Source organism: Meleagris gallopavo, chromosome 20 (genome assembly GCF_905368555.1).
Source record: "Meleagris gallopavo chromosome 20, MGAL_WU_HG_1.1, whole genome shotgun sequence".
In the NCBI taxonomy this organism is placed as follows: Eukaryota; Metazoa; Chordata; class Aves; order Galliformes; family Phasianidae; genus Meleagris; species Meleagris gallopavo.
This window is the reverse complement of record NC_139423.1, coordinates 5,734,812-5,762,480: the sequence shown is the minus strand read 5'-3', so window position 1 is coordinate 5,762,480 and position 27,669 is coordinate 5,734,812. Positions and strand designations below refer to the sequence as shown.

The 27,669-nt window shown below is 50.6% G+C and overlaps 1 protein-coding gene across 2 annotated transcripts; it reads left to right on the top strand.

Annotated features, from left to right (window-relative positions):
• The first annotated feature begins 91 nt into the window (after positions 1-91).
• On the top strand, positions 92-27,651 carry NPLOC4 (NPL4 homolog, ubiquitin recognition factor). 2 transcript variants are annotated; one of them, XM_085239894.1, is made up of 17 exons: positions 92-252; positions 1,106-1,186; positions 3,048-3,160; positions 4,207-4,386; positions 6,613-6,661; positions 7,475-7,569; positions 8,632-8,755; positions 9,373-9,552; positions 10,742-10,828; positions 12,448-12,519; positions 13,203-13,329; positions 15,284-15,444; positions 22,108-22,179; positions 23,821-23,916; positions 24,809-24,925; positions 25,881-25,983; positions 26,247-27,651. In XM_085239894.1, the coding sequence occupies exons 1-17, from the start codon at positions 238-240 to the stop codon at positions 26,402-26,404; spliced, it is 1,830 nt and encodes a 609-aa protein (XP_085096020.1). In that variant the 5' UTR covers positions 92-237; the 3' UTR covers positions 26,405-27,651. The 2 variants fall into 2 exon arrangements, with proteins under 2 accessions (XP_085096020.1, XP_085096021.1); XM_085239895.1 differs by lacking the exons at positions 92-252; positions 1,106-1,186; positions 3,048-3,160 and adding an exon at positions 2,922-3,014.
• Positions 27,652-27,669: the final 18 nt, after the last annotated feature.

Sequence of the window (27,669 nt, the reverse complement as noted above, 5' to 3'; positions counted from 1 at the left end):
GCGGTGATGTGTGTGGCACCGAGGCGCTACGGGGGACCGGGGAGCGACGTACCGCCCCGCCCAGCGTAGGAACCCTCTGGCGGCGGAACGCCGGGCTGCGGGATCCGGGAGGCGGCGGCGGCGGCGGAGGCTCGGGCAGCGGCGGGCCGGGCCCCGTGGGGCGGCGCCGGGCCGGAGGGGGCCGAGAGGAGCGAAGGCCTCGAGGCGTAGCTGTGAGGGGGCCGTGCGGGCAGCGCCATGGCGGAGACGATCGTGAGTGCGGCCCGGAGGAGGCGGTGTGGGGCGGGGGAGGGGCGATGAGGCAGCAGATTCCTGTGGGGCGGGGTAGGCCGCGGTGGGGCTGCGCTGCTCGGGGTAACGCGGGGCCCGGGCCGGGCCGCCCGCAGGGGCAGGAGCGGAGGGCGGGCGTCCAAAGCGCCGTGCGGTGCTCCTTGCCGCTCCCTGCCCCGGTGTGCGGAGGGTAAAGGAGACCCGCCGGGGATGCTGGCAGCTTCCCGTGTCGCCCCGGTCTGCCTTTCCCTCCTGTCAGTGTCCCGACGTGGCTCTGTGGCTCTTCTCTGCACGTCGGTGCTCGTTTGCCCTGTCCTCAGGAAGGCGGGGGCACCCAGGTTCATATTTGCTCCTTCCCGAGCTCTCGTTTTGCTGCTGGTTTTCTTCTTCCTCCTACTTAAGGCTGCAGCAGAACTGGCGGTGTTTCACTGCTGGGACTCTCGGTCCCTCAGAGCAGGAATGCGGGTCCTAATGCTGTGCAGGTGGCCATTAGTGCTGCTTAGAGCCGTGTTTGTGTGCAGGCTCTCCCACAAAAGCTCTGATTCAGCCCCATTCTCAAAGCTGAATTCCACATGTGAGGTCAGAGCTGGGACAAAAAAGCAGCGTCAGCGTTTTGGTTTTTTTTTCCATGGCAGCTTTTTGCAGGGTCTCCAACACGGGGGTAATTCATCCAACAAATGTTGCTCACGTGCTACCAAATCACTCCCATGTGCGTCTGCACTCTTGCATTAAAAGCAGAGATGGGGGGGAATGTGTTGTGTGTGCAGAGCTCCAGTGTGCAGGGATGGCTCTGTGCTCCCCACGTAACTCAGGCTGTCTGTCCTCTTCTCCCCAGATAATCCGTGTGCAGTCGCCAGAAGGGGTGAAACGCATCACGGCCACCAAGAGAGAGACAGTGGCCACATTCCTCAAGAAGGTACTCCAGCTCTCTCCTCCCTTGCAGGGCTGGCCGTGCTGTTCTGTGATGGGTGGCGTTGCTTAACTTTTACTGGGAAGACATGCTGTGGGGATCAGTTCCAGAGGGATGAAGAATCTATTTAGAGAAGAAAACTTATTCAGCTTTTCAATTGGAATTTTTTGGGAATGGGAGCTTTCTTGGGAGAGGTTGTTCTCCCAGGGAAATGTCAGCTGTGGAAGCAAAGGCTGACAACACAGGCACTCCAGCTGTTTGACAGATTGGCCTCTTCAAACATGATCCAGTTAAAATTCAGCTGCATGATCTGTGATTTGAATGTCATTTGAATGAGTTTTGCATGCCACTGGTTTTCCTTTATAGTTAAGGAGAGAGCAAGCAAATGATTAAGGCAAGATCATAAAGCAATGTGAGAGTCTCTGGGGGTCTCATGGGAAAGATTTCCACCCTGGGGCTCGAGGAACACACTGAGTTTTGGAGTTCTCAGATGTGGAGCTGACTGCAGTTTGTTATTTTGTCTGGTGCAGCTGCTCGGTGTTTGCTGTTTAAGAGGGAGCAGTTCTCCATTTCCTTACCTTCTGGATTAGGGTTTCTTTTCTTCACAAGAGAAGTGCTTTGTGTTTCTTAAAGGGCTATTCTTTTCGTCAGCTAGATTTCCTTTCTCCCTGCAAGGGAGAAGGGGAGCAGGCTGAAATGTTCAGCTGTTTGTGAGTCCATGCTTTGTTTGAAGCTTGGGCCCAGACCACGACACCAATCCCCTCCTGACTAAGCCAAAATCCGGATGGGTTTCAGGGCTGGGTCAGAGATACCAACTGCAGCCTCTGAACGCTCTCGCTCACGGAAAAAGCATTGCTTTCAAAGCTCCTGGAACCTGTGCAAAGCAAGGTGCTCGGTTTCAAGGGTTTGTATTACCAAAGAGAGTGCAGAACAATTGTGCTTGCCAGCAGCTAACATCGGAACAAAAGCAGTGGCTCTAACTAAAATTGCCTGTTGATCTGGGGAGAACTATATCCTCCTGCAGAGCTGAATGAAAGAGGTGCTTGAGTTTCTTTCCTAGCTCAGGGTGGTTTGGTAGAGTTGTACTGTGTGCAGTTGCTGTCTCTGAGCTCTACCAAAGCTGCAGAGATGGGCATTTAACTTAAGAATTTAGGAAGAAGCTTGTCATCTAGACAAACTTTTAGCTCCATTTCTAAACTGGTTAAGTTTTAACATAGCAGAATTTGAAAGTTGAAGAGGCTATAAATGATATTTGATAAAGAGTAAAACAGCTTCAGCTGTGCTGCTGACAGGATGAGGTGGAAAAAAGCCTTCCTGGGGGCTGAGACTGAGAAATGGTTATTGTGAGGGTAAGTTCTGTCAGGAGAAAATAGGCAAATGGCGGAGGGGGAGGGAGGGAGAAACAGGCAGGAGAACAGCAGGAAGAACTTCTCTGAAATGTATGTAATAACTGATAGGCACGAACTGAGGGCAGAAAAGCCACAGAGGCGAAGATCTGGACCAAGGAACTCTGGTGATAGCAAGATGAGAATGACGTGGCTGGTGTGTGCTGCAGGGCTGGAGTGTGGGGACTGGAGAGGATAGTTTCTCCCCTTGTAGTCATTACAGTGCTTGCCTGGGTTTAGATGTTACACTGTTTGTGTTAACGAGTGAGACACATTCTGTTTAAGTTGCTTTCTTACTAAATTGCTTGTGTTACTAAGTGTTTCTATTTTTCTCAGTTATCCTGTGCTCTTCAGAAATGAGGATGAATTCAGCTAAGCTTTTGCAATAGAAGTTCCCTGGACTTAGCACTTGCTCTGAGCAGCTTTCAGCATCTGACCTGGGGTGTGAGGTATCTTAAACTTTGTCATCCTTTCTCTTTCAGGTTGCAAAAGAATTTGGTTTCAGGAATAATGGGTTTTCTGTCTACACCAATAGAAACAGGACAGGAGAGATCACAGCATCACAAAACAAATCCCTCAACTTACTGAAAATCAAGTGAGTCCTGACAGAGAGTACTGTGGGCGGAGGGGGAGCTTTGTACAACAGGGTGCCTTTTCTCTAAGCTTGTCTGAACTCTCCCCTCTGAGCTGAGCAGCAGCAGCCACCATCACAGTCCAGCAGTCTCTAGCTTTCAGCTGTCACTCGCCAGCTGCTTGGAGAGACAGCCTTGACTGACATGCAGAAATGGTGGTGGTCAAAACAACTAGGCGTTAGGCTGTGGCAGCTGTTTCTTTGGTCTCTTTTTGCATTGCAGTTTGCTTGTGTGAGTCAGCAACAGGCCTCGTGTTTGCTCCCTCATCTCTGCTTGCACTCAAACTGTACTTTTGCTTTTTTTCCCCCCTGCTTTAATGCCAGGGTCTGATGATCCCCTAGGCAGAAGCCAGGTGCCTAGGGAGATCAGAAATACCAAATGCTTGATTCACTTTGTTTGATTGGAATGTCTTCATTCTGTTAACATCAAGAATAACGTTAAACTGACTTAAAATACAAGAGCTGTGTCGCTGTGTGCAGCTCATTTGTGTCAGCACTGGGAGCTGCCTTGGGAGGGCTGTGACTTGATGTGCACAGGAGCCACGTCAATCCCTTTCTCTGGTGGAGCTGTTACCTCTTTCTGCTTTCTCTTCTTTTTTCCTTGATCTTGTCTCCTGATAAAAAGATGCAAGAGAAGGAGGTAGCTAATGCTCTTAGTAGAGCCGCGTTTGTTAGCCTGTCTGTAGGCTGTGATACATCACACGCTCCTCTGTGATCCAGGAAGCTTGCTACCTAGAAGTATGCTGAAGGAGCGTGGACGCTGATGTGGTTTGTAACGAGCAGCAGATCTAGCACAGGCATTTCCTGCGCTCTGCAGCAGAAAGGAGCCAACTCCTTCAAGTGGTTAGGGAGAAGGTCTGGTGTAGTTCAGCTGCTGGTGGAAGGGGGTGGAGCCTGAGCCTTTCCAGCTGTCTGAGTGCAGCGTGGCTTATCACCTGCGCTCCCACCCCACTGTATCTGGAAGCAAAGCTGTGCTGTGCTGATGCCTGTGTGTTTTTCCACCCCCACAGGCATGGCGATATGCTGTTTCTGTACCCCTCGAGCCCAGCAGGCTCATCCTCAGAGACCATGGACACCTCTGTCTCCCAGAGCTTGCGGCCGGTGGGGGCACCCCAGGTGGTGGAAGATGACATCGACCAGTATCTGATCAAACAGGATGGGAAGATTTATCGGAATCGAGACCAGCAGCTGTAAGTACCGACAGGCTGTTTGCTGTCAGTGCATCTGTGCCTCACCAGACTGTCACATCTTGCCTGGAAACAAGAGCCAGGAAGCGTGCTATGGGAACTGCCGTCTGAGCCACTGCTTTATCCTCGCTGCCTTTGAAATATTCACAAGGGAAAACAGCCCTTGCCATTGTCCTGCAAGGTTAAAGTAAGGCTTTGGTGAGCTGAGGAAGGAAGCAGACACCAAAATTCCAGGGGCTTAGCCAGGAAGGACTCGTTCAGAGTTCTATTGTTTCGATCAAGGTGGCCCCTGTTAGGAGACCAGCAATCATATATTTTGTGCTCTGAAAACAGCAGCTTCTGTCCCATATGATATCAGTATGCAGCTCCCTGTTATCCGGGTCCTGAGGTGACAGGTGTGCAGAGCTGGGTCTGCATCTTGTGTGAGAGGCGTGAACAAGGAAATGCTTTCAGCCAGAGCTTCAGCCTCGGTGTGGCTCAGCCAGCAGCAATGGAAAGCACAGCGTTGGGGTTTGGTAAAATGCAGACTGCTCCTCTAGGCTCTCTAGAACCCTCGCCTTTCCTACTGCCCTGCAGGGGCAGCTGATACAGCTGCACATGTCTTTGGTTGCAGTTCTGAGGTATGGGTGTCTGGCACATGGCCAGGGATGTCCCAGGCAGAAGCCCTTCCATGTCTTCAGATCCCACCACTCCTTATAAAGGAAAAGTAAAATGGAGGGGATGAGTGGAAGCCACGTCCAATGGCAGAGATGTGGAATTTGGACTTGGGTCTCTGCCTCTGCTTGGTTTCTGGCTTCCTTTCCATCACATGCCTTTCTTAACCTTCCTGTGAAACCGTTGAGTCCATTTTGCTAACAGGAATGCAGCAAGGTTTAACTTTGCCAAAACTCTTAGCTGCAAGAGGCTTAGATAAACAAAGCAGCTTGTATTTTTGTAAGGGTAATAATACAATGGTGACTTAATACCACCATAAATCTCCACTGATGCTGCTGAAATGTCCTCTGTCTGGATGGTTGTTTTTTGTGACTCATTGTTAACAGTGTTCCAGTTGGCTCCTGCATGGTGCTTGGTTTGGGGCTAGGCCCCTCCACAAAGTAGCTTCTGAAAGGACTCGAGTGGAAATGTTAAAGGCAACCAGGAATTCTTTCTAAGACAGAGTAGCTCACCCTTCCCCTTTGTATTGTCTTCCATATGGTTTATCTTCAGTGCTGCAGCAGCAAGGAGAGGTGAAGCCTTAAGGTAGCAAATCCTATCTAACCTTTTCAGGCTGACGATAAATGAGGCGAGTGTCACATTATTGAAACAATAAAGGCAAAACCCACCACTCCGTGGCAAAAACATTGTCTTTAACTTGACCACGTTTTTCAAAAGAATAAATGAAGGTATTGTTCTTAGCAGGGAGCCAAAGCACAGTGGCGGATATTTATGATAAAATGTGTGTGTCTGGGCCTGTTCCTGTATTTGTGAGTGCATATCAATCTAAACATGAGGGAATGCTGGCGTTTGGCTGAGTGCATTAGCAGCCTTTAGTGGTCCTTTATGTACATTATCTGCCACAATACTTTGTTAAAAGCACTGCTGCAACTGGATCCCATCCATTTTGTTTTCAGAAGGGCCAACATCCATGCTGCTCTCTAGAGGATGTCTTTGCAAAGCTAGCACTGACCTGTTCGTAGTGCTGAGGCAGAGGTGCACGGGGATTCTTCTGTTTTCTTTTTAATCAGCCTCCTCAAAAGGAGATGTTTTCCCCTCTGCTTTGTAACTTCACCCAGCAGGTCCTTATCAGCCTGATAAACGCATGCTTCCCTGCTTGTTCCAGACCATCCTCTAGTGACTGATAAAGGGTGAATGTTTTGGTTGTCTTTGTGTTAAAACCACACAGGCCAGCCCTGTGACGTACATTTGAAATTCTTTGAATTGAAATACAACCTCCAGGTGGAGTTGTAAAACTTGAGAAGCTGCAATCTGACGTTGGTTCACGTGGCTGTCCAGAGCAGAATTGCTTGCCAGTGACACAGACACGAGAAGAGTTTGATCTTGATCCAACACTCTCACATTTAAACTCACACTACTGCTGTCTGTCAAATGCCATAATAAGTGCAGAGTTGCTCAGGGTCAGATGATTCTCTAGGTCTTCTACACTAAAACTGTTAAGCTGTAACAGTCACTCTAGACTAACTTCTCTGTTACTGAATGAGACTTGTGCTAATTCTGTTTCTCTTTGCATAGGTGTCGCCACGGCCCCTTGGGTAAATGTGTGCATTGTGTACCATTAGAGGTAAGAGCCCAGGAAAGTCTTACAGAAAATCACCATGGGAAGGCACGTCACCTGAAGCTCTTGGATTCAGTTTCTCCCAGTAGGAATGCTTCTCCTCGTAGCGTTGCCCACATAGAGATGGCAGCTCTCAGTCAGAATCCTGCCATGCACTTTCAGAGGTGCCAGCTTGTGTCCAGGCTAGTTAAAGCTCTGGGCCTTCGTGACCCTGGATTTCTTCTGTTTTTCTGCAGTAATGATTTAAACAGAAGGTACTTTGAGAGCTCTAATTTTCTTCCCTCTCCACTGTTGCCTGGGTCTTCTTGTTTCATCCCCCTTTCTTCATGCATCACAGCACTCGCCAGTTTAACCACCTATTATTCAGGTTGAAGGCAGCTTTAGTAACACCTACAAATGTGCTAAGCTGTGTAATTTAGGGCGTGCAGCAGTGATCTGTGAGCAGTCTGTGTGAGCCACTATGGCTGTTCCTCACATCCCTGCCATGTGCTTCAGAAGTTCCTTGGCCTTGTTTGAGCAGCTGGGCTTTTTGTTTGTTGTTACACACTGAAAGAAAAAAGCATTTTGCCTTTGAGGCTCGCTCTGATTTGTGGAGCCAATCTGTTATGAAAAGTAGGAGGTGTTAATAAAACTCACTGTTGTAAGGTCCCACTGTTTCTGTCACAGTAGTAGCTGTCTTGAAAAGGAGCCTAAATTTTCTTGATTGTTTCCACATTGAGAGACAGTGGGGTTGAATCTAGAACATCCATTTGTTCAGTGATCAGTGTACCATCAGGCAGGTGTCTGACCTGGCTTTTCTTTGTGTGATGTTTTTGGCAGCCTTTTGATGAGGATTATTTAAACCATCTGGAACCTCCTGTGAAGCATATGTCGTTCCATGCTTACATCAGGAAGCTGACCGGAGGGGCAGACAAGTAAGAAAACCTCAATGTTTAAGGGAATCTAGCTGTGCTTTTTTTGATCTTAACAAAACAAAACAAAAAACAACAAAAGCACATTTGCACAGCTCTCACTGGAGTAATGTTGGATGCAGCTTTTGAATGTTAAGCTGAGGAGAAAACATGTTTAAAAGTAAAGGAAAAGCTTGGTTATGGATTTCTTTTGTGTGTTGTGTGTGTGTGTGTGTGTGTGTGTGTGTGTGTGTGTGTGTGAAACTAATTGCTTCCAGGAACACTGCTGGTGGGGGAGAAGGCCAGATGGATGGAAGGAGGTTCCCTGCTTACACCAAGTTCCAAGCCTGGGTCTCAGCTTTGTGGGGAGGCACTGAGCGTGTGGTGGATCTGAGGAGCTTTTATTTACCAACTGTTTTCTGATCTTCCTATGTGAATAAAGCAACAGAGGGGCCTAGCATGTCTCAGGGCCTGATTCTGTACTGTCCCATTTGCCACGTGCTCTCAGAAACAGTTTCTTTTTGCCATTGATTGTTCATTGATTCACACATTAATGGGAGGAGAAGACATCCCTGCTTTATGGTGGGGCTGAGGATGCTGTGGTGACAGGACAAATAAGGACTGAACTGAGAGCTCAGCTCCTTTAAATAAGTTATGCAGAGGTGTAACCTCCTCCCTCCTATTCCTAAATGCAGTTGGGAGTTTTTTAATGCCTTTGTGAGATGTAGCTCAAGTCTGTAATACTTTGATTTGAAGGGAACTTCCCCTCGCAGGAAGCTTTGTGCACATGAAAGGAGCTCTGATTTGCCTTCACAATATAATCTATTACTTCCTATGTGCTGCATAAATTATTTAAGCTGTGTCCCATGAGTTTTCTCTGTGCTCTCACTAGAGTACCTGATTAGAGGCTGGGGTGGACAAACTCCACAGAGTTGGTGTGGCACTTGAAGGTCCTCTGAAGATGCAAAGCATTGGTGACACCGTATCTCCTCCCTGCTTCCTCAGCGATGTTTCTGGCCACTTGCTTTTTTGAGACCCAAAAGCATTTACCATGTTAACAGCAGCCTTCTCTTTTCCTTCTTGCAGGGGAAAATTTGTTGCCCTGGAAAACATCAGCTGCAAGATCAAGTCAGGCTGTGAAGGTCACCCTCCTTGGCCAGAAGGCATTTGCACAAAGTGTCAACCAAGTGCCATCACTCTCAACAGACAGGTGAGCCAGTGCTTACAGGGGCCCTTGAGCTTCAAGCCAAAGAGAATTGATTTTTATTTTTGGAGAGATGACTTCAAGAACAGCCAGCTTGGAGCAGGATGCCTTTGTGTATTGGCAGTTGTTGAGGAAATGGCTGTTAAGGTCTTCAGTCCTTGCAGGAAGGACTCCAGAATGTATCTGGTTCAGCAGTTTTGTCTTAATATGAGACATCTGAGCTGGCACCACTAGCAGTGAATCTCCACTTCTTTATTCCTTCACGGGATCTAAAAGCCCTCCCACTGTTTCTCGTTGATTCCTCTTAAATTTCACTGTCTCTTCCAGTTGCAAAAGCTGAGGGGATAAGGGCCCTAGTAAAGAAGCCAAGCTAAGGGGATTCTGGGGATGCTCAGCACTTCCCCACGGCCCAGCCCATGGTGAGTTCTGCTTGCTGGGCCAAGGAGTGGTGGTGAAAGCTGAAGCAGAGGGGAGGGAGGCAGCATTCCCTGTTCCTGTGGTGCCATGGTTCACCTGTAAGGGGCTGCGTGCATCCTGGGCAGCTGGGGAAGGTGTTTGTTGGCAGTAGGCGAAGGAGCTGGACCCAGTGGAGGATGGCCTGACGCTTGAACTTTGTCAAACAGAAATACAGGCATGTTGACAACATCATGTTTGAGAACCACACAATTGCAGATCGCTTCCTAGACTTCTGGCGGAAGACAGGAAACCAGCATCTTGGCTATTTGTACGGCCGGTACACGGAGCACAAAGACATCCCTCTGGGGATCAGGGCGGAGGTGGCTGCCATCTATGAACCCCCACAGGTAACACAGGCTGTGTACCCAGGCGTCACTGTTGACTCATAAAGATAATCAGGGAACAAAGAAACACTTCTCTGTTTGGGTAATCTCGTGCAGGGTTTCCTAGTGCAACTCTATTAGGAAAACAGTCCCGTGAGAATGACTTTTTATGGCCCTCTGGTTGCTAATGCTGTCACTGGTTATTGCCACTGACAGAATTTTAAAACGGAGGTTAGCTTTTTATTCTTCTTCTTTTACGTTCCTCTGTTCTCTGATTACCATTTCCGAGGTTATGGTACAGAACAGCTGAAAACAAATTCTATGCTAACTTAAAAAAAAAATGTTAGCCTTCGCTTTAATTTCTTACCAGCTCTCCAGGAAAACTTAAAGCAGCTTAATTAGACAGAAATCACATCTGCTGCTTTGATGGGTTACGTTGGTCCGTCAGTGGGAGCGGCTGAGTCACCACTAGATGGTGCCCGGCACCACCGAGTGCCTCCACAGCCCCTGCAGGTCCTGCAGTCCGGCCTCAGCCAGCCCGAAAGCTGAGCTCCGAGTTACCGAGCTGCAACGGAGCTTTTGTAAGCTCTTCTGTTTGTTTCGGATATCAGCACAGCCGTGCCCTCCGTTTCGGTCTCGCTGTTAAATTCTCACTTTGGAAGCTCACGTGGTTTACTTGTGCGTGGCAAAAGCAAGGAAGCTTTTACTTTGTTGGCAAGCAGTCTCTGCTGTGCTTCTTGGCAGAGCATCTCCCCACATGAGAAAGCTCGCCTCTGAAACGCACCCAGATGGAGTTGTGTTTTCCAGGCCTGGGTGGTGGCCTCTGCATTCCCTGAACTTCTGCCTCAGCACTGCTCAGAGACTCCAACAAATGAGACAGAAGGGCAGGACTGGCAGGTTGAACAGAGCTTTGGAAAATTATATGACCTCTCTTTTTTCAAAGCTCTCAGAAGCAGCGATAGCCTGTTTGTAAGTGCTGAGCAAGAGTCTTTCATTCATAAACCCCTGTGTGGTTTGCAGACCTAACTGGAGAGCTCCTGCAGGATGAGGCTGTGAGTAACGGGGGTCTCTGGAGTGAGAGCAGTCAGAGCTAATGCTGAAGAGAAAATGCAGAACTGCTCTTCCATCCTCTGCCTTGCTCGTGGTGGTGGTTAAGTTAAGCATGCTGTGGTTTTTCTTGTACTGTTTTACTAGCAAGATTTTCTTTGTGCAGATCGGTACACAGAACAGCCTGGAGATCCTGGAAGATCCAAAAGCAGAGGTTGTGGATGAGATTGCTGCCAAGCTTGGACTGAGAAAGGTTAGGATGATGCTGGATATCACACATCTTTTGCATGGCAATGAAGAAAGTCACCAGCAATTCTCTTCAGTTCTGTGGGGCTACTGAAGACCATTTGGGTTCATTTGAAATCTGGCCTAAGTGTTGTAGCTCTTACCCTTCTAAGTATATTTAAAAAAAAAAAAAGAGCAACCACGAATGTTTTTGTGAGGACGAGCATGCAGCAGGGCTGTTCAGCTGCAGTCAGCAATCCTCTGTCATGAATGACATCAAAGGGAGTAGCAAAGAAGAAAAAACACGATTTTCCTTTTATTTCTCCTCTGACAGGAGCCATTCCTGGTAGCATCTTCCCTGCAAGTGCTAATTTGGCACAGATGTAGCTGGAGTTGCCTTCTGAGTTTATTCTTCCTTCTGGCAGAATCTGCGTTCCGCTTCCAGGAGCGGAGGCTCCTGCTGGATTTTTATTCTCATCAGCAGGTCCTGCCTCTCAGTGCTGCTCAGACAGGCTGCGGTGAGCTAAGCTGGATGTTGGCAGGAGGTTCAGGTCCCCCAGCAGCTGAGCCCCAGTCCTCTGTTCCCCTTGTGCCCGTGGCCTGCCAGTAATCCAATCAGGACATACGGGCGCTGGGATCTGCTGGCTTGCTGACATCTCTCAAACCTGTACCAATAGATTTTTCTGTTTTGGGAAGTCACTTGGTATCATGTGAATGCTAGGAATGAGACGTACACAAACAAGAATTGACTTGCTAAAGAACATGCAAATCAGAAAAGGCTCAGTGCAGCAGCCTATAAACATCTGTGGTGAGGTCTTTTGTTCTCTGAAGATAAGATCTTCAGCGTTTTCCAGCGTCTGAACCAAAGCTTCTGTATGTGTTGTTTATTTCCATATTTTAACTTTACTTCTCACACCAGATATTTTTAATCAATGCGATTTAACGTGCAGGTTTTTGTCTTTCTGGGCTCTGCTGGGCATCTGCAGCACTGGCCCTTCCCCTGAAGGGTTAATGCTCTGGGAGTCGGTCACGAGGGGCTGATCAGGGCTGTTTTTAGCACACGTGTAGAAGGGTTCATGCAGCGGTGTGTGTGTGTGTGTACACATCTATACTCGTATGTGCAAACAATGCAAAAAGCAGGAATGTATTTTTTGGAAGGGAGCAGGCTGATTTGGAATGAGTCACACTCCAGTGGGAGCATACAAGCTTTATCTTAACTGGGGACTGCAGGCTTCAAAATGAGATCATGTGAGCTGCTTTGTCATCTGCTGGCACTTCTGATGCTGCTTTGCTCTGAATGCTCAATAGGAAATGCTTTTTGCTGTGGGTGGGAGGAGGTAGCGGCTGAGAAGCCTCTTGCAGCCTCCAGATCTTTCCATGAAAAAATATTCCATAGTGAAACATAAAGCTGCAGGTGCCCCCGGCTGGCCAGCTGGCACGCTGCTCCTGGAAATCGTATTCAAATGAGCCCAGCACAGCTGGGAGAGCCATTTCCTTCAGGCAGCATGCAGCAAGGCTGCGCCAGGAGCCAAGAACATCTTGTCCTGCTAGGAGAAAATGTATAAGCTCTCTTCTGTGGGTTTGGGTTTCCTTTTTTTTTTTTTTCCCCTCTCTTAAAGCAATTTTCTCCGTAACACTGCTTTATAGGTTGGCTGGATATTTACTGATCTGGTCTCTGAAGACACACGGAAAGGGACTGTTCGGTACAGCAGGAACAAGGTGAGACTCGAGAGTGTCACTCATCACCACCACTGGTATTGAGGGCTTGAGTCATCACCTGGCTGCTGGCTCTGCCAAACAGAGAGGGAGGGCAGCACAGGGCTGGGGGTGACACTGAGACTGAAATTCTGGTGATGTGTGGGTTTCAGCTGCTGAAGACAAAGGAGCTTGAGCTCAAAGAGCAGTGTTGGAGGGGTTGGAGCTGTTTGGATAGAAGGCAGAGCTGCCTGCAATCTTTCACCTGTTCTGCTTTAAGAAAATTATGCTCGTGGTTTAAGAAAAATTGAGTGGAGAGAGTTCTTGTGCCATGCAAGTTCAGCAAGCAAAAGTGATTGAGTCACGATGTAGGCAGGGCTTTGTGAGGCATGTGGCTTGAGTCCTCAAACTCTGACCTTCTCAGTTACCTGTAATTCTTACATCAGGGATATCCCTTTAGAAAATGAAATACCATAATAAAACGAGCCTGGAAAGGTGGGTGGGACCAAAAGTGGGACGGTCGTTCTGGCAAAAATCAGGCTTGTGACTGGAGAGCTGATAAGTCACATTCTTCTCCCAGTCTCTGCAGCTTCTACGAAAGCTTGTTTTACTAGGGTGGTGGTAGTTTTCCTTGGCTACAGACCAGGGAAATAGGTCTAGGCTGCATCGTGTTGGGCTTTTTATTGACGTCTCTGCTCTTCCCTCAGGACACGTACTATCTTAGTGCAGAAGAGTGCATCACAGCTGGAAACTTTCAGAACCAGCACCCCAACATCTGTCGCCTTTCTCCAGATGGTCATTTTGGATCCAAGTTTGTCACAGTTGTGGCTACAGGTATAAACGGGCCTCAGCTTGCCCCAGCTCTCTTGGTTACACACAAATTATCTTTTGTTAATAGAAGAAGAATATGCAGCTCTGCCAGAGGAATTCAGATGTCTTGGTCCTCATCTGTCCTATTTTACAAGGGCTTTGCCTTGTTCCATCAAGTAAAATACATTTTTGTTCTTTCTTTGTGTTATCTTCTCTTCAACTATTTACCCTGTCCCCTGCAGGAATCTCAGTTGAAGCTCATACCTGGAGCACCCACCTCTCTGATCCAGAAAGCATTTTTTGCCTGCAGCTAAGGGAATATCTGTCAATTGCTTTTTTTTGTTTCGAACATTTAATCTCCAAGTCCTGTTGCCTGAAAGCGACGGTGCAGAACCACAGCAATCCAGATCCTGAAAGTTATTCTAGGTGATTCAGCATGAAGGAGGGATCTTTATCTCCCTTGTGCTGCTGAGTGGGAAACCTCTATGTAGGATTCCCTGCTCTTCTGTGCATGGAAATGTTTTTTGTTTGCCCCAGTGAAACAGAAGCCTGCACGATGCTTTGCTTTGTCCCCTCTGATTTTAGCCACTTTCACAGCAAGTCTCCAAAGGCACTGGGCTCCAGGGCAATGCTGGCATGTGCTGGGAGAGTTGTAGCATTAGAGGTTCAACGTGCTCTTCTTTGTGGGATGACACACATGTATTCATTTAACGTTTCCCCGGAGCAGATACACTGGGTTCTGGGTCTGTTTAGCACACTGAAAAAAAACCATGACTTCCAAACAGCGTCCAATATGAGAAGTCAAAGTGTGATATTATATTGCCTCTTCTGAGCTCAGTTTAAGTGTTTTTGGAGCCTCTTTTGGTGAGAATGCTCTCGCAGTTAGCAGACCCGTGCAATCAGCTGCCCTGCATTCCAGGCTGCTGAACACATCAATCTTCCATTAAAGATAAATGTATATCTCACTCTTTTACTGTATTTATTTTTTCTTTTTTTAAACAAAGTGTTTTCTTGAGAAAATGATGGCTGGCTTTGTTCAGGCCTTCCTCGTGTCTTGGTCTAAGTTTAATTTCTAGGAGTGTTTGTTCTGGAGCAGTGAGTGATTCAGGTTAGAGATCAAAGGGAAGAAAAGGAATATTTCCTCTTTTCTGTTCCAGATAATTTCATTCTCTTCTGTTCTATCAGCCCATCAGGTTTCTATTTAAATACCCAATTCCTTCCTTTTGTGCACTGTAAGTATAATTGGATAGTTTGCATCAACTTTGCCTTTAAGTCCCCTATGTGGGTTAATTCTTCTCCCCTCCTGAATTCCTAGGTTTGGAAATAGTAATGCTTTCCTACCATCTGCCTGTATTTTCTCTTTCCAGTTGTGCTCTAATGACATATGACCCGACGTTGCTTACATTATCCAAATTAAAGCACCAAACATGTGATGCATTGGTGAGCCAGGGTCTTAATTTCTACTTTCCATGTCAGATTTCCTCCAAGCCATCCATAATAGGCTGAAAAAACAGTTTTTTTCTTCTTAAGCCTGACATTACCTGGTGGCAAGCCCTGAATCTGCAGGTCGTGGTACACTGGAGGTAAAGCAGGCTTGCAGGAGCCGTGTGTGGATGAGTGAAACCTGCAGGTTGCTGAGCTGTGACTTTGTCCAAAAGGACAGCTAAGCCTCACTTAAGCTCCTGGCAAAGTTCTCTCTGTGTCACTCTGTCCCATTAGGCCAAGTGTGAGAATGGTGCTGAAGAAGTACATGTTACTAAATAAGCGTAGAGCTTGGAGGAAGATTCTTGCCTAGAAATGCTTCCTGTGCAGCAGCCCCACTGCTTTCTTCTCACTCTTAGAAGAGCTTGTATGTTTTGCGTCGCTCTTGAGTCGTGCCTCTCCGAGTTACACCCAGCAAATCACACGCAGAATCACAGAATGGCCCGGGTTCAAATCACTCTCCTATGTAACTTTGATCTGGGCTCTTGTCTTCCAGGTGGTCCCGACAACCAGGTCCACTTTGAGGGGTACCAGGTCTCCAATCAGTGCATGGCGCTGGTTCGCGATGAGTGCCTGCTGCCCTGCCGCGACGCACCAGAGCTGGGCTACGCGAAGGAGTCCAGCAGTGAGCAGTATGTGCCTGATGTGTTCTATAAGGTGAGCCCTGCGTGCTTGTGGGCGGGGGAGCTGCAAAAACGGCTCTGCTGCGTGTCTGGAAATCAGCACGGCCAGCTCAGGAAGGGCTGTCTTTGAGGTCTGAACTATTTTCGGTAGTAACCATTCACCACATGTCTGCAAAGTAATTGCATAAGCTCCACTTCCCCCTCGTAAAAGAGCTGTTACGATTTCCAGGGCAGCAGTAGCCATTGGCTATCCAGCTTCTAAATGAAGTGATCCACTGAAAGCCCACAGCAAGTACTCTGAATTCACCTCCTCTTGTATTTGTTGGCTGAATCTGCCATGTTCTCTGTTGATTTTAATCCCCGTCTGAGTTCAGCTTCCTCCACTTCACCGTTGTGTGATGTGAGCTAGCACAAATAGTGCTGTCAGAGCAGTGGGCTCCTTGTGCAGTGCAGGGATTCGCTCACGTGTGACACGCTGACAGACACCAGCTGGGTAAGAAATGCAACAAAAGAGTGTAATTCATGCAGCAAGGCGAGAGGCAGCCCTGTGCGTGCTTCTTTGCAACAAAAGGAAGGTGTGAAGGCTTTCAGACCAGTCGTGGCACAGGAGTGCATCCCTGGCCTTCCTCTCTAGCACTGAGTGTCCTGCCTGTGCTCTGATCCTGTGCTCTGATCCTGTGCTCTGGTCAGACAGTAAACTCCAAAAGCTGGTCCTGAGGAGCAGTGGGAGATGTGTGGATCCAAAGTGCTTTCATTTGAAGTGCCATGCAAGAGCATTGCTGGCATCTGGCCTGCTGCAGTTCCCAGTACAGTTTCCATGATGAATGGGCTGTCATTATTCACTTGGCAGTCGTTTCTGGAGCTCCTCAGACCTCCTGTGTGTGCAGGGTTGAGTTAGAAACTTGGGGACAGGATCTCTGCAGACGCTAACAGCACTGCGTCTCAAAGTTGTGTATGCTGGTGCCCCATGAACTAGGGCAGGAGAATTAATTAATGGCATGGCATGCTAGCTAATTAGCTATCCATCACCCCAGTTAGTTATCTCCTTGTTGTCTGTCTGATGCTCAAAGCCTGCAGCACTCCTGCCATGTATTAAAGCCGTCCATGGAGGAGGCTGGGCTATGCAGAGCTGCCATCGTTTGGGCCAGCAGAAATGAGCACGTTGTACATCTCCAGCAGAAGCAGAGCTTGTCAGGATGCTCCCGTATTGCCCAAAGCTCAGATCAGGAAATGCAAGCTGGGCCAAATTAGCCCATCAGGCTCCACCCCTCAGTGCTGCACTGCTTTGGCTCCACCTAAAAATGAGGAACACCTTTCGGCTAAATTCAGTGTTGGAAAGGAATCTGTACTCTCAGAAAGCCAGATAAAATCCGTGCCTTTCTCCTTAGCGTGCAGACAGCTTGCTATGAGGAGCTGATAAGCCAGGTCCGTTTAGATACAGGCTCAGTTGTGCAACGGCTGGCCTTGGATGAGGAGCTGACATCATCTCTGGCGTGCTGCGGTCCTGCAGAGCGCTGTGCCACACGGGGTGCAGCCTTGCAGGAGGCTGCAGGTCTGCGTCCCACATGTGGGCCACCCTGGGTGCTCAGAGCAGCAGGAAGCCCGTGGGTGTTCCCCTCAGGTCTTTGCTCCCATTCCTAATCTGAAGCAGGGAGATGAACAGAGCGCTCGCTGATGGCTCCGGCATCATGTGGAAATTTCCATGAGCAACTGATTCACTGGGTCGGGCTGCAGCTTATTTCATATGTTTTATAACTTCTATCCATAATTGCCTTTTTCACGATGTGCTCGAGGACTGCTCTGGCGGGTGTAATTGTCCTTTAGACTTAAACGTGTTTGGCTGCAGGATCTCTTAATTTTTTTTTCTTTTTTCTTTTTATTTTTTGGAATGTTCTTAAATCAATGGAAAGCTTAGTCACTCCTGGCTTTGAAAACCTTTGGGGTCTCATTAAATGTATAAGGCTTGAGGTCAGAGACACTACCTCATAGTTACTGGGTTGGTGACAACAATGGTGTCAAAGCATTGGCTAAACACACTTTTGAGGAGCAGCAGTCCAGTGTTTGGCCACACAGCAGAGAGCATCTGGCTCTGCAGTGCCCTGCTGCCCCTTCCTCTGTCAAAACTACAGGAGCTGAGCGGTCCTTGATGTGGGGGTTCCCTCTGTGCTGCCTCCCCACCTCTGGCTTTAGGCAGAGCGTTGCCCTTTGGAGTAGTTCCTGCATTTTGTCTCAAACTGAGAAGCTATCGCTGATAGAGAGAAAAATTCATATATATGTTCCTCTATAATAAACTTGGTGTTGATTTGAAAAGCCCTTTAGGATGAAAGGAGCTAACACAAATTTATTATAATCGGATGCGAACCAGAAGGTCAACGTCAGTTTAGTATGAATGTATTTATAGAACTTTGCATCCATATACAAGGAAAAAAAAATCTATTGAACTCCTCCTGTACCTGCCTGCAGCAGGGTGATGCAGAAGATTCACCTTCAGCTCTTGCAAATAGGAAGAGAGATGTATGGAAGTGCAAGTTAACAGCAGTGCTTCGGTCACGTTGTTCAGAGGTGCCCTGTGCCTCCACTCACAGCAGTGCTGTCACTTCAGCAGTGACTGCTAGAAGTGTGTGGGGTGGGTAATGCTGCAGGAGGGGCTCAGGTAGGAGACCTGCAGTGTCTGGGGCTGCAGTGCGTGCACGTGGAGGTGACTGCAGAGAGAACAACGTCTGTCCTCCATCAGCGAGCTGTTTGCGTGTGCTCTGCTCTATGCTGTGTTTGCAAAGCAGAAGCAGCAGCTGAATGGGACTCACCTTGGTGCTGTGTTGGCACGGGTGGGCTCTTCCTGCATGGAAGTGGGAAAACTGATGGCAGCAGGCTCGTCCTGCTGGGGCGAGGCGTTTTTCCTGAGCTCCAGCCTTGTGATTTCTGTATGTCTTTACCATTCTCTTTGTGTTGGCCGTTAGCCCTCCTGCTCAGAGGAACCACCCCCGTGGAATTGGCAGGGTGTGCTTTCTGCACAGGGCCATTGCTTTCCTGGCTGACAAAGGCCGAGTTCTGCTCTAGTGTGGAAGTCCAGGGCTTTGGGGGTGTGGGTGTGAGTTGCTCTGCACCGAGAGGCGTCTCCAGGTGAGATCAGCCAGAGGGAAGAGCACATCCCCTTCGCCTCCCAGGTTGTCTGTGAAGCATCACAGGGCCGTGCTGCTTCCAATTTGAACATTGCACAACCAGCACATGCTTCTTGGCAAGTTCAGTGCAAGGAAATCCAGGATGGAGTCTCTGTTGTCAAGACACAGACGCACAAACTGGGGTAACCAGCGTGCTTGAGAGCAAAATGATGTCGCAACGGCCACTGCGCCTTGTTCTTCAGCTGAACATGACACATGGGCATTTTCCATTCCTTCTGCCCTCAAGCAGTCACCTGCCTCGTCTGTCTGGTTCTAGAAAACATCCAGGTTGGTTTTCATTTCAGTAAGAGTGTAACTTTGAACCTGCTACCCAGAGATGGCGTTGCTTGTTGTGCCCAGTGCCTCTGTTGGGTCTGACCCCTCCCAGCAGGCTGCCTGTGCCTGGGGCCGAGCTGCCTGTGTGCGCCCAGCTCCATCCCGGCATGCTGAGTGCCCAGCAGCAGTGCCCAACTGCTCCCACAGCCCCTACATCCCACAGATGGGGTACGTTCTGCTCTTTGTTGGCCTCGTGGGCAGCTCAGTCTCAGTGGGGGAAGGGTTGCTGCGTTTTACAGGATTGCTGTGTGTTGCAGACTCACTTGAAGAATTGGATTTAGGGGCCGGCTTTGGCTCTTATGACAGGTATTGCCTTAGTGCAAGCAAGTTGCCATCCTTGTGAAGAGTTGCATTTTACAGCTGCCTTAATGCTGCCCGAAGGTTCTTCAGGACGAAAACCCTTCACAATGGCAGCAGTGTTGTGAAAGAACCCTTTGCCCCAGAGAGTCCAGCAAGTGCCTTTTGCATTTAGAGCAGTTGTTGTGGTGCCTGGGCCCTGGCTTCTCGCTGCCAGCCCTGCTCCCGTCTGGCCCAGGCAGGGACCAGCAGCGGGGTGCTTTGTTTTTGTTGGAGCTGATCGGGTTGCAGACCTGCAGCTGCTCCCAGGCGGTTCCCAGTGTGGCACATGTTGCTTCTGGCCATGCGCTTTGAAATCCTCTTGCCAGGGAGGAGGCAGTAGCCAGGCTGTGTAGGGATCTCTCTGACAGCACAGGACTTCCCCTGGCTTCCTCCCAAAGCTTTGTCCTGGACTGCAAAAGCCTTCTTAGCCTTAAATGTCCCAGCTGCTGTGGGGAGGAGGATGCTCAGTTAGCTCACCAGGAGTCTCCTGAGAAGTGTTTCAACTCTCTCTGACCTGTTGCTTACTTGTAGAAAGGTCGCTTTGTTTCTGTGTGTTGGCTGCTCTGTGTGGGGTACAGGACTGCTCAGGAAGGCTCCTGGAGGAGGGAAAAGCAACGCTGGGTCTCGCTATGCCCCAAACCCGGAGTTGCTCAGCTCCACAGGGCCTTTAGCAGAGTGGGGAAGACAAATGGCACAGGATGCTGGCAGCCCAGGGGCAGCCACTACAGAGCCAAGCCTCCCTCCTGGCTGCTCCGTCACCTCGTGTTGGAAACCCTGAAGCCACCCAGGACCGTTTCTTGCAGCTCACGGTGTGCAGAGCTGTGCTGTGCCTCCCGACCTGCATGGCAGCACACCCATCGTGCACCCATCCTTTGCCCTGTTTGACCTTGTGGGTTTGCAGCTTCTGCCTCAAAACAGTGTTTTAAAGCCTCCAATCGCAGTGCCTGATGCAATCTCACTTTGCTCCTGTCTTCAGGATGATTCATTGTCCTGATCCTCCAGGCCTCCCTGCTCGATTTTTGTCCAGGTGCCAAAGAGTTTCACTTTGTTAACCCCTTCCTGCCCCACTCGTGGCCGCTGAGCGGAGTGCGGAGGCGTTGAGGTCTGGGGCCGTGGGGTGCAGAAGCGCCCACATGCAGAGCCACTGCCGAGCGTGGGATGGAGACGTCTGTCTCCCAGCAGTTCTCCCAGCTTGACATTTGTTAAGGCCTTTAAAACTTAATTGCCTGATAAAATGGTGCATGGAGGCTGGAGAGAAGTGCTGGCTGGGTTGGGGGGGCTTCATTTGGGGAGCAGCAGGGTCTGGGCACCTCCTCTGACTCGGGGAGAGCGAGGTTCCAGCTCGGCTGTAACCATGTCATGCATCTTGAAGGCCTCAGCAGCGTGACATTAAAAAGGAGGCATTTAACATGGAAATCCCCAGAGGCGGAGATTAAAGCGAACAGGTGCTGGAAAAATGTTTCTGCATATTAGAACTTAATTAGATTTGAAAATGAATTCCAGATGGGCTAATTATGTGTGAGTTGTTGCAGGTTCTTTCTTGCAGGGGCAGGACTGTGTTTGGGATGCTGGTGCAGTTGGGTTGGATGTGATTTGTGGCTCCGGCGCTATCGCTGCCATCTAGAAGCAGGTTGGCTTTCAGGCCCTGTGATCTCTCTGCAAAGGCTCCACGTCTCCTGCTGCCGCTGTCAGAGCCGTGGAGATCTGAGGCCACCAGCCACCAGCTTGTTGCTGAAATAACCACGGGGCCAACAAGCTGTCATGTTCAAGGAGGAAAGATCCTTATCGGGATTGCTTTTAAAAGGAGCTTCAAAGACAAGAAGGTGGATTTTGACAAAGCAAATCGTTCCTGGGGACGGGGGTGCTGCTGGGGTGGAGGTGGGGAGGGGGCTGGAGGCAGGGGGCTGCGGCCTCAGGCACTCGGCACGCCAGAGCCTGCTGGGGCAGCGTCCGTCTGTGAGCGGCTGCATACCTCCCCTGCACACGTCCAGAGGAACTGAGCAGTGCTGATAGCAGGGAGTGGTGTTCTCCAACAGGAAAATGCGGCTTGTGGGAGGATGGCAGCCCCAGGCGGCTCGTCCTGCTGGCTCAGCCCGGGTCTGCCTGCGGCCGCTGGGACTCTGCACATCAATGTAAACTTTTATGTAAGGTCTCTGATTGGAAATCATGGGTGTATAATTTATACGTGGCTCCGTGAATGATTTATAACATGTTAAGTGATGATTTAGGTAGAAAATACAACCCCCTCTTACAGAATCTTTAATGAAAAGTGTCACTTCTTATGAATTTATTTCTGAAGCTGTGTTTGAACTCGGCATGTTTGACATAAATCAGGTCTAATTGTCATTTTATGATTAATGAACGTATGCTGGCCGTTTTTCTCCATAATTAAACTTTATGTTCAGTTCACCTGGCAAAGCCAAACAAGTTTATGCGCTGTGATGTGCTGGCCCTTTAGGTCTGCATGTGAGAAAGTGCCTGGACTTCCAGTTCCCAAGTAGAAGCAAGCTCAGATTAGAGGCAAGTTCTGCAGCAAGTCAGGTTTGCCTTGGCTGAGAAAGCAGATGTGGAGCTATCCCTCCTTTTAAGACAGTGCTGCTTCTGAAGTGGCATTTACACTCCCCAGATAATGCTTGCCATCTCTCTGGTGGCAAATGTTCATGACAAGATGCTTCATGTGAGCATCAGAGTTACAGAGGGCTTGGAGCTGGAGGAGCTGCAGAGCTCTGTGTCCTCCTCTGTGCCCCAAACCATCTACCAACACAGAGGATTCCCGAGCTGCAGCGTGGATTTGGGGATCTATTTGGGGATGCCTCCCTGAGGCTTCTTGCCATTTCTGCACTAATCACGCTCTTGTCTTTCAGGACATAGACAAGTTTGGCAATGAGATCACACAGCTGGCTCGTCCTCTCCCTGTCGAGTACCTAATCATAGACGTAAGTATTCACTGCACTTTGCTGGCAGCAAGAGGTGGTCAGAGCAGAGTTCCTAACCCACCTCTAAATTTCACGCTGGAGCTGATTTGTAGGATAGGCTGATTCTCTCTCCCCTTTCCCCGTTACAGCCCGGCACTTCTAGCACAGAGGTGCAGGAGGCAGCATGCTCTGAGTGATGCAGTGCTCTCTGGGCACAGCCTGCAGTGGTGCCAGGGAACACCCTTGCTTTCTGGGAAGGCCCTGCCTGCTGCCTTATCGCTGCTGGGAGGTGGCACGTAGCCACGTGGCAGAAGCAGGCAGCCCCACATGTGTGTGCTGGGCACCACCTCGCGGGGAGCTAATTAGAGAGCTCCGCTTGCGTCTCCCTTAGCAGCAATTAAGAATCCAGCTCTTTGTGGTGACTCAGCAGACCAGGTTGGTGCTACAAAAATGCCTTTTCCTGGGGGAGGGCAGTAGGAGATACAGCACAGAGCTTGGCTGGAGCAGAGCCACGGCCTGCCCATGAGCAAGCCCTGCCAGGCACTGGGGCACGGCGCTGCCCTTTGGCTTGAAAGAGAATTGTTACGGTATAGGAGAGAAGAAAGCAAAATAATTCAGATGACAGATGATATTGCTGAGTCGGAGTTAGTGCCAATAAGGATTAAATCCACCCAGAGCCACTGCTCTGCTCCAGCTGCCCTTGGCATCGGTGCTGTCCCGCAGCACAGGGAAGCTGGCAGCCAGGAGCTTTCCCCTCGTGCCTGCCAACGCCTGCTGTGTGTGTGCCCCTTATCAGCGTGGCTCAGAACAAGGGGCCCATTGTGCAGGGCCCTTGGACACCCTGTGCCAGTCGACAGCGCTGGAACGTATTTATTGCTCAAGTAGTAAAGGCATCTGTTTCCAGACTACCTGGGGTGTAATTAAGATGAAAACAGATTGACAGAACATGCATTTAGGAGCAGTCTGGAAAGCTGCATTTCTGAAGCATCTTGTTTTGCCTCGTTTTTTCATGATTCGAGTTAATACTGAACTGGCAGGTATTTCTGCATGTCTGCTTACAAAGAGCCTCCCTGTCAGGGCAGAGCATCTGACACCACAGCTTTAAAGCCCTCAGAGCGAGAACTGGTTTAATTGTCAACTGCTGGCCTCTGAACCCAGGAGCCTCTCAGCTAAGGTGGGAGCAGTGTTGTGTTCCCCCTTCCCACCTGTCCGTTTGGCACAGGAGGCAGGGTTAATGCCCCTCTGAGTGCAGAGACACTTAAATAACATGAAGAGATGCTTTCTTGGCATTATCCAGTCCAGAACCCAGTGGAACAGTCCTGGTGTAGGAGCTCTGTTGTCCCCCACAGTACTAAGGACACCCCCAGGTGACACCCCAAGCAGGGCAGAGCTGCAGGGGGAACTGCTGTGCTGTTGTAACAACTGAGCTCAGAGCACTTCCCTCAGCTTCATTAAAAGTGATGGCCGGAAGCTGGGGGATTCACTGATTGCAACATTGCTTTAAATGTTAAAAGCCATCAGAAGATCCATGCTGTAATTGCCTTCCTGGCTGAGCTCTAATGTGCAGCCATGGCTGCTCTTGGTGCTCAGAAGCCTTTCTTCCTGTAGCCCTTTTACTTCTCCTGCTGCTAATGCTCTGGTCATCCTTTCTTGGATTTTCAGATTACTACAACTTTCCCCAAGGATCCAGTCTACACTTTTTCTATTTCTCAAAATCCATTTCCCATCGAGAACCATGATGTGCTGGGAGAAACTCAGGTAAGCGATCGATGGCAAAGCTTTATTTCATACTGAGATGTCATCTGTCTCCCTTATACTTTCTAATATCTGCAAAAGGACAGCTGCAGTTGTGCCCTTACATCACCCTTCCGTGGTTCAGTCCAGCACTGCCAAACTGCCTGCATGCAGATGGGGCTGGGTGTGCTCCCCCTGCTCAGGGCTGAGCTCTGGGCCACCTCGTCTCCAGATACAGCCCGCAGAGGTGGGGACTAGAGCAACCCAGCTGAGCTCTGGCCCCAGGGAGACAGGGCAGGACACTGTGACAGCAGTAGGACGAGGGTCTGTTGCTCCAGCTCCAGCAGCACCATCTTCTCTTCCTGGGCTGACACTTAAAACACAGAGACCTTTTACTGAATGGGGCTCATAGTGTTGAGCAGAGGCAGCTGCTGCAGTCTGAGGCATGCACGGGACTTTGCCAGCACGTGGAAGACTTGAGTTGCTTTAAAGCAAGCAGCTAGTTTCTGCTAGGAGGCCATGCTAAAGGTGTCTAAGTCTTCCTCCAAAAGCAGTCACAAACGAAGGGCTCCTGCACAATGAGAGCAGGGAAGAGAAAGCAGGAGATGGCAGGGCAGCGTCGCCTGCCTCTTCCTCAGGGACCAGGCTTTGCCTGTAGCTCACTGCCTCTGCTCAGTACTTCGGGTTTGGGATCAGCTCTGGATGTGCTGCTGGGAGAGGAGGGGTAATGTGGACCCCTTTTTCTCTGGAAGCTGTTAGCTGCAGCACAGCCAGGCTGGGGTCTGATTTCAGGATGGTCTGCACGTCGCACAAAAGAGGACAAGAGTTACCGTGCCTGTTAGTGGATCTGAATAGGAAATCAAAGTTATCACACGGAGGGAAAATGACTTCTTTTTCTTACTTTCCTGTCTTGCAGGACTTCCACAGCTTGGCCACCTACCTGTCCCAGAATACTTCCTCTGTTTTCTTAGACATCGTTTCCGATTTCCATCTGCTTCTCTTCCTGGTCACGAACGAGGTCATGCCTCTGCGGGTACGTAAGCGACAGCAGACGGCCACATGTCAGTGTCACTGAGGCCCTCTTGCTGCACGGGGGACACCGGCACAGCTCCAGGCACGTCCCATGCCTTCTGGGGACAAGCAGCTGGCCCGACGCCTGTTCTTCCAGACTGACCTTTCAGCAGAGGGCTTAAAAGTGAAACTGAAGCCCCCGGCTGGGCCAAGAGCTCCCAGAGCACTGCTCGGAGCAGTGAGGGGGTGAGGGCTGTTAGGATGGTCACAGGTGGGATGGAGCCAACTTGGCTGCGGCTCAGAGTGCTGGAAACATTTATAAAAAATATCTCAGAATCAAAAATTCCTGTTGTAACGATAACAAGATCGGAGCCCCCAGATTTCTGTGAGGCCAGCAGCTTCCTGCTCATGCATCTCTGCCTTTCTTGCCATGGTACTGGTGGTTGCCCAGGCCCCCATTTAACATCTGGACCCTCGGACCTTCCCATTTCAAGCAACATGCCAGCAGAACGAGCCATGTGTTTGCAAGAGGCCTCGTGGGTGCATGTGCGGGGCAGCTGGGCTGACCCTGGGCAGCTGGAGATCAGGCTGGGGCTGCACACGGGCTGGGGGTTGGGCACGGTGCTTCCCGAGACAGCTGCATTGGGAACATTTGTGCCCTGCTGGGCATTGGGCTCAGTGTGCACAGCACAGGGCAGCACAGCTTTCAGCTGCAGCCTCTGAGCAGAGGGAGTTGAAGCCTTTGGGTTTTAGAGTACATCTGAACGCTGGGGGGAGCAGAAGGGATAAGTTCAATCTTACTCCCCGACAGCAAACGTCACTTGTGCAACCCCAAAGGCTCTTTAGAAAACGATGATAAGTCAGACTTGCAGCTCTGCCTCAGTGTGACCAGCGGAGGGCTGGAAGGCTCTGGGCCATAGCTGCAGGCTGTTTGCAAGAGAGCTATCCAGCACTGATATCCCTCTTTTGGCTTTCAGGACAGCATCAGCTTGTTACTGGAAGCTGTGAGGACCAAAAACGAGGAGCTTGCACAGACCTGGAAGAAGTCAGAGCAGTGGGCCACCATCGAGCAGCTCTGCAGTAAGAAATGGGGTCCCTGGGACACAGTCCTTTGTCTTTCAGTCTGTGGGCTGGGCTGGCTGGTGTGGGCACAGCACAGGGTTTTTGGTGCTCAGTGTGGGTGCTGAGATCGGTCCGTGCCTGGGAGCAGCCCCTGGCCCCAGCCCTGGGGTGAAGGCAGCTTGTGGGCAGGGAGGCTCCTGCCTGCTGGGGCAGGATGTAGGCAGGGTTCTTGTCCGTTCCCAGCACCTCTCCCTGCTCTGACCCTGCTCTTTCTCTCGTAGGCACAGTTGGTGTCCAGCTGCCAGGACTGCATGAATATGGTGCTGTGGGCGGTTCGACGCACGCCGTGTCGGCGGCCATGTGGGCCTGCCAGCACTGCACCTTCATGAACCAGCCAGGCACGGACCACTGCGAGATGTGCAGCCTGCCCCGGACCTAGCCACAGCAGTGCGGCGGCCGACTCCAATACAGAGCAAAGCCTTGAGCAGCAGGAGTGGTGCTTTACCCCTCCCCTTCCCGCTCCAGCCCTCCTTGGTTGCCCCTTTTCTCCTTCCAGGGGCAGCCCTGCTGTCACATCATGAGGTGGGCGCCCTGGGCTTAGCCTGATGCTGGCCTCTCACTTCACCTCAGTCTCTGGATGGGCCCTTGCCTAGCAGGGCTCAGGGCGGCTCTGTGTGGGGCCGGCCAGAGCCTATCCCTCCCTTCCCTCTCCCCTGTCCACAGCATCCCCTACCCTGCAGAGGAGGCAGGGAGGCAGTGGCAATCTCCCTGCCCCCAGCTTTGCTCCCCGCTCCCTTTTTCCTGCCTTTGTGGCTGACTGCCGCCAGCCTTGGCTTCCAGGCAGCCCTGGCCTGGCCATACCCACAGCTTTCGTGCTAAACAGCCCATGCGGGGTGAGCAGATGACTGTTAGCAGTGTTGGACCAGGCAGCAGCTCTGCCGGGCCAGACTATGTGTGTTGGCAGTGCTCCCAGAGCAGGATAGGATCCCTGGCAGTGGGTGAGGAGTGGGCACGTGCCAGCTCACGGCTTGACGCTGCACCCACAGCCTCGCTCTCTCTGGCTGCAGGGATGCTACGGCAGCCTGGGTCATTCGTGGGGGCTGCAGGAGGGCTGTTCCTTCCCCAAAGGCTTTGCTGTCCACTCAGATAGCGGGGAATGTGCTGGAGGGCCACATAAGCCAGGCCTCTGCTGCAGTACCCGCTAATTTCTGTGCGTGTCCCCCCGGGCTCCATGCTGGAGGTGGGGGCCGGGCTACACTCTTGCTGCTCTCTCCCTGCTTTAGAGCCTGACTAGGGGCTGCTATGGGGCTGGGAAGGGGCAGGCAGTGCCCTGTGACCCCGTCTCAGGGCTGCCCCGCCCCTGGTGATTCGGGTTTCGGTTCAATTCCTGGGGCTCCGGTTTTAGCACTGTTTCGTGCCGCTTTGCAGGAGGGAGGCGTGAGGCCCCGTCCTGGCGCAGCCCCCGGGACGGGCACAGAGACCCTCGCTGCTGCCCGTGGGCTTTGCCTTGTGCTGAGGAGCGGCTGCCGGCCCCGCCCCTGCCGCGGGGCGCTCGGGCTGCGGCTGCGGTTTGCTTTTCCCCTCGGTTTGTTGGTGTTTGGGGTTGCAGCGGTTTGCGGTGCCTGGACTGAACGACCCAGTCGCAGGGTCTGCAAGTAACGTTGAATAAAAGCACCTGAAACAAGAGCCGGCGCTGCGCCTTCC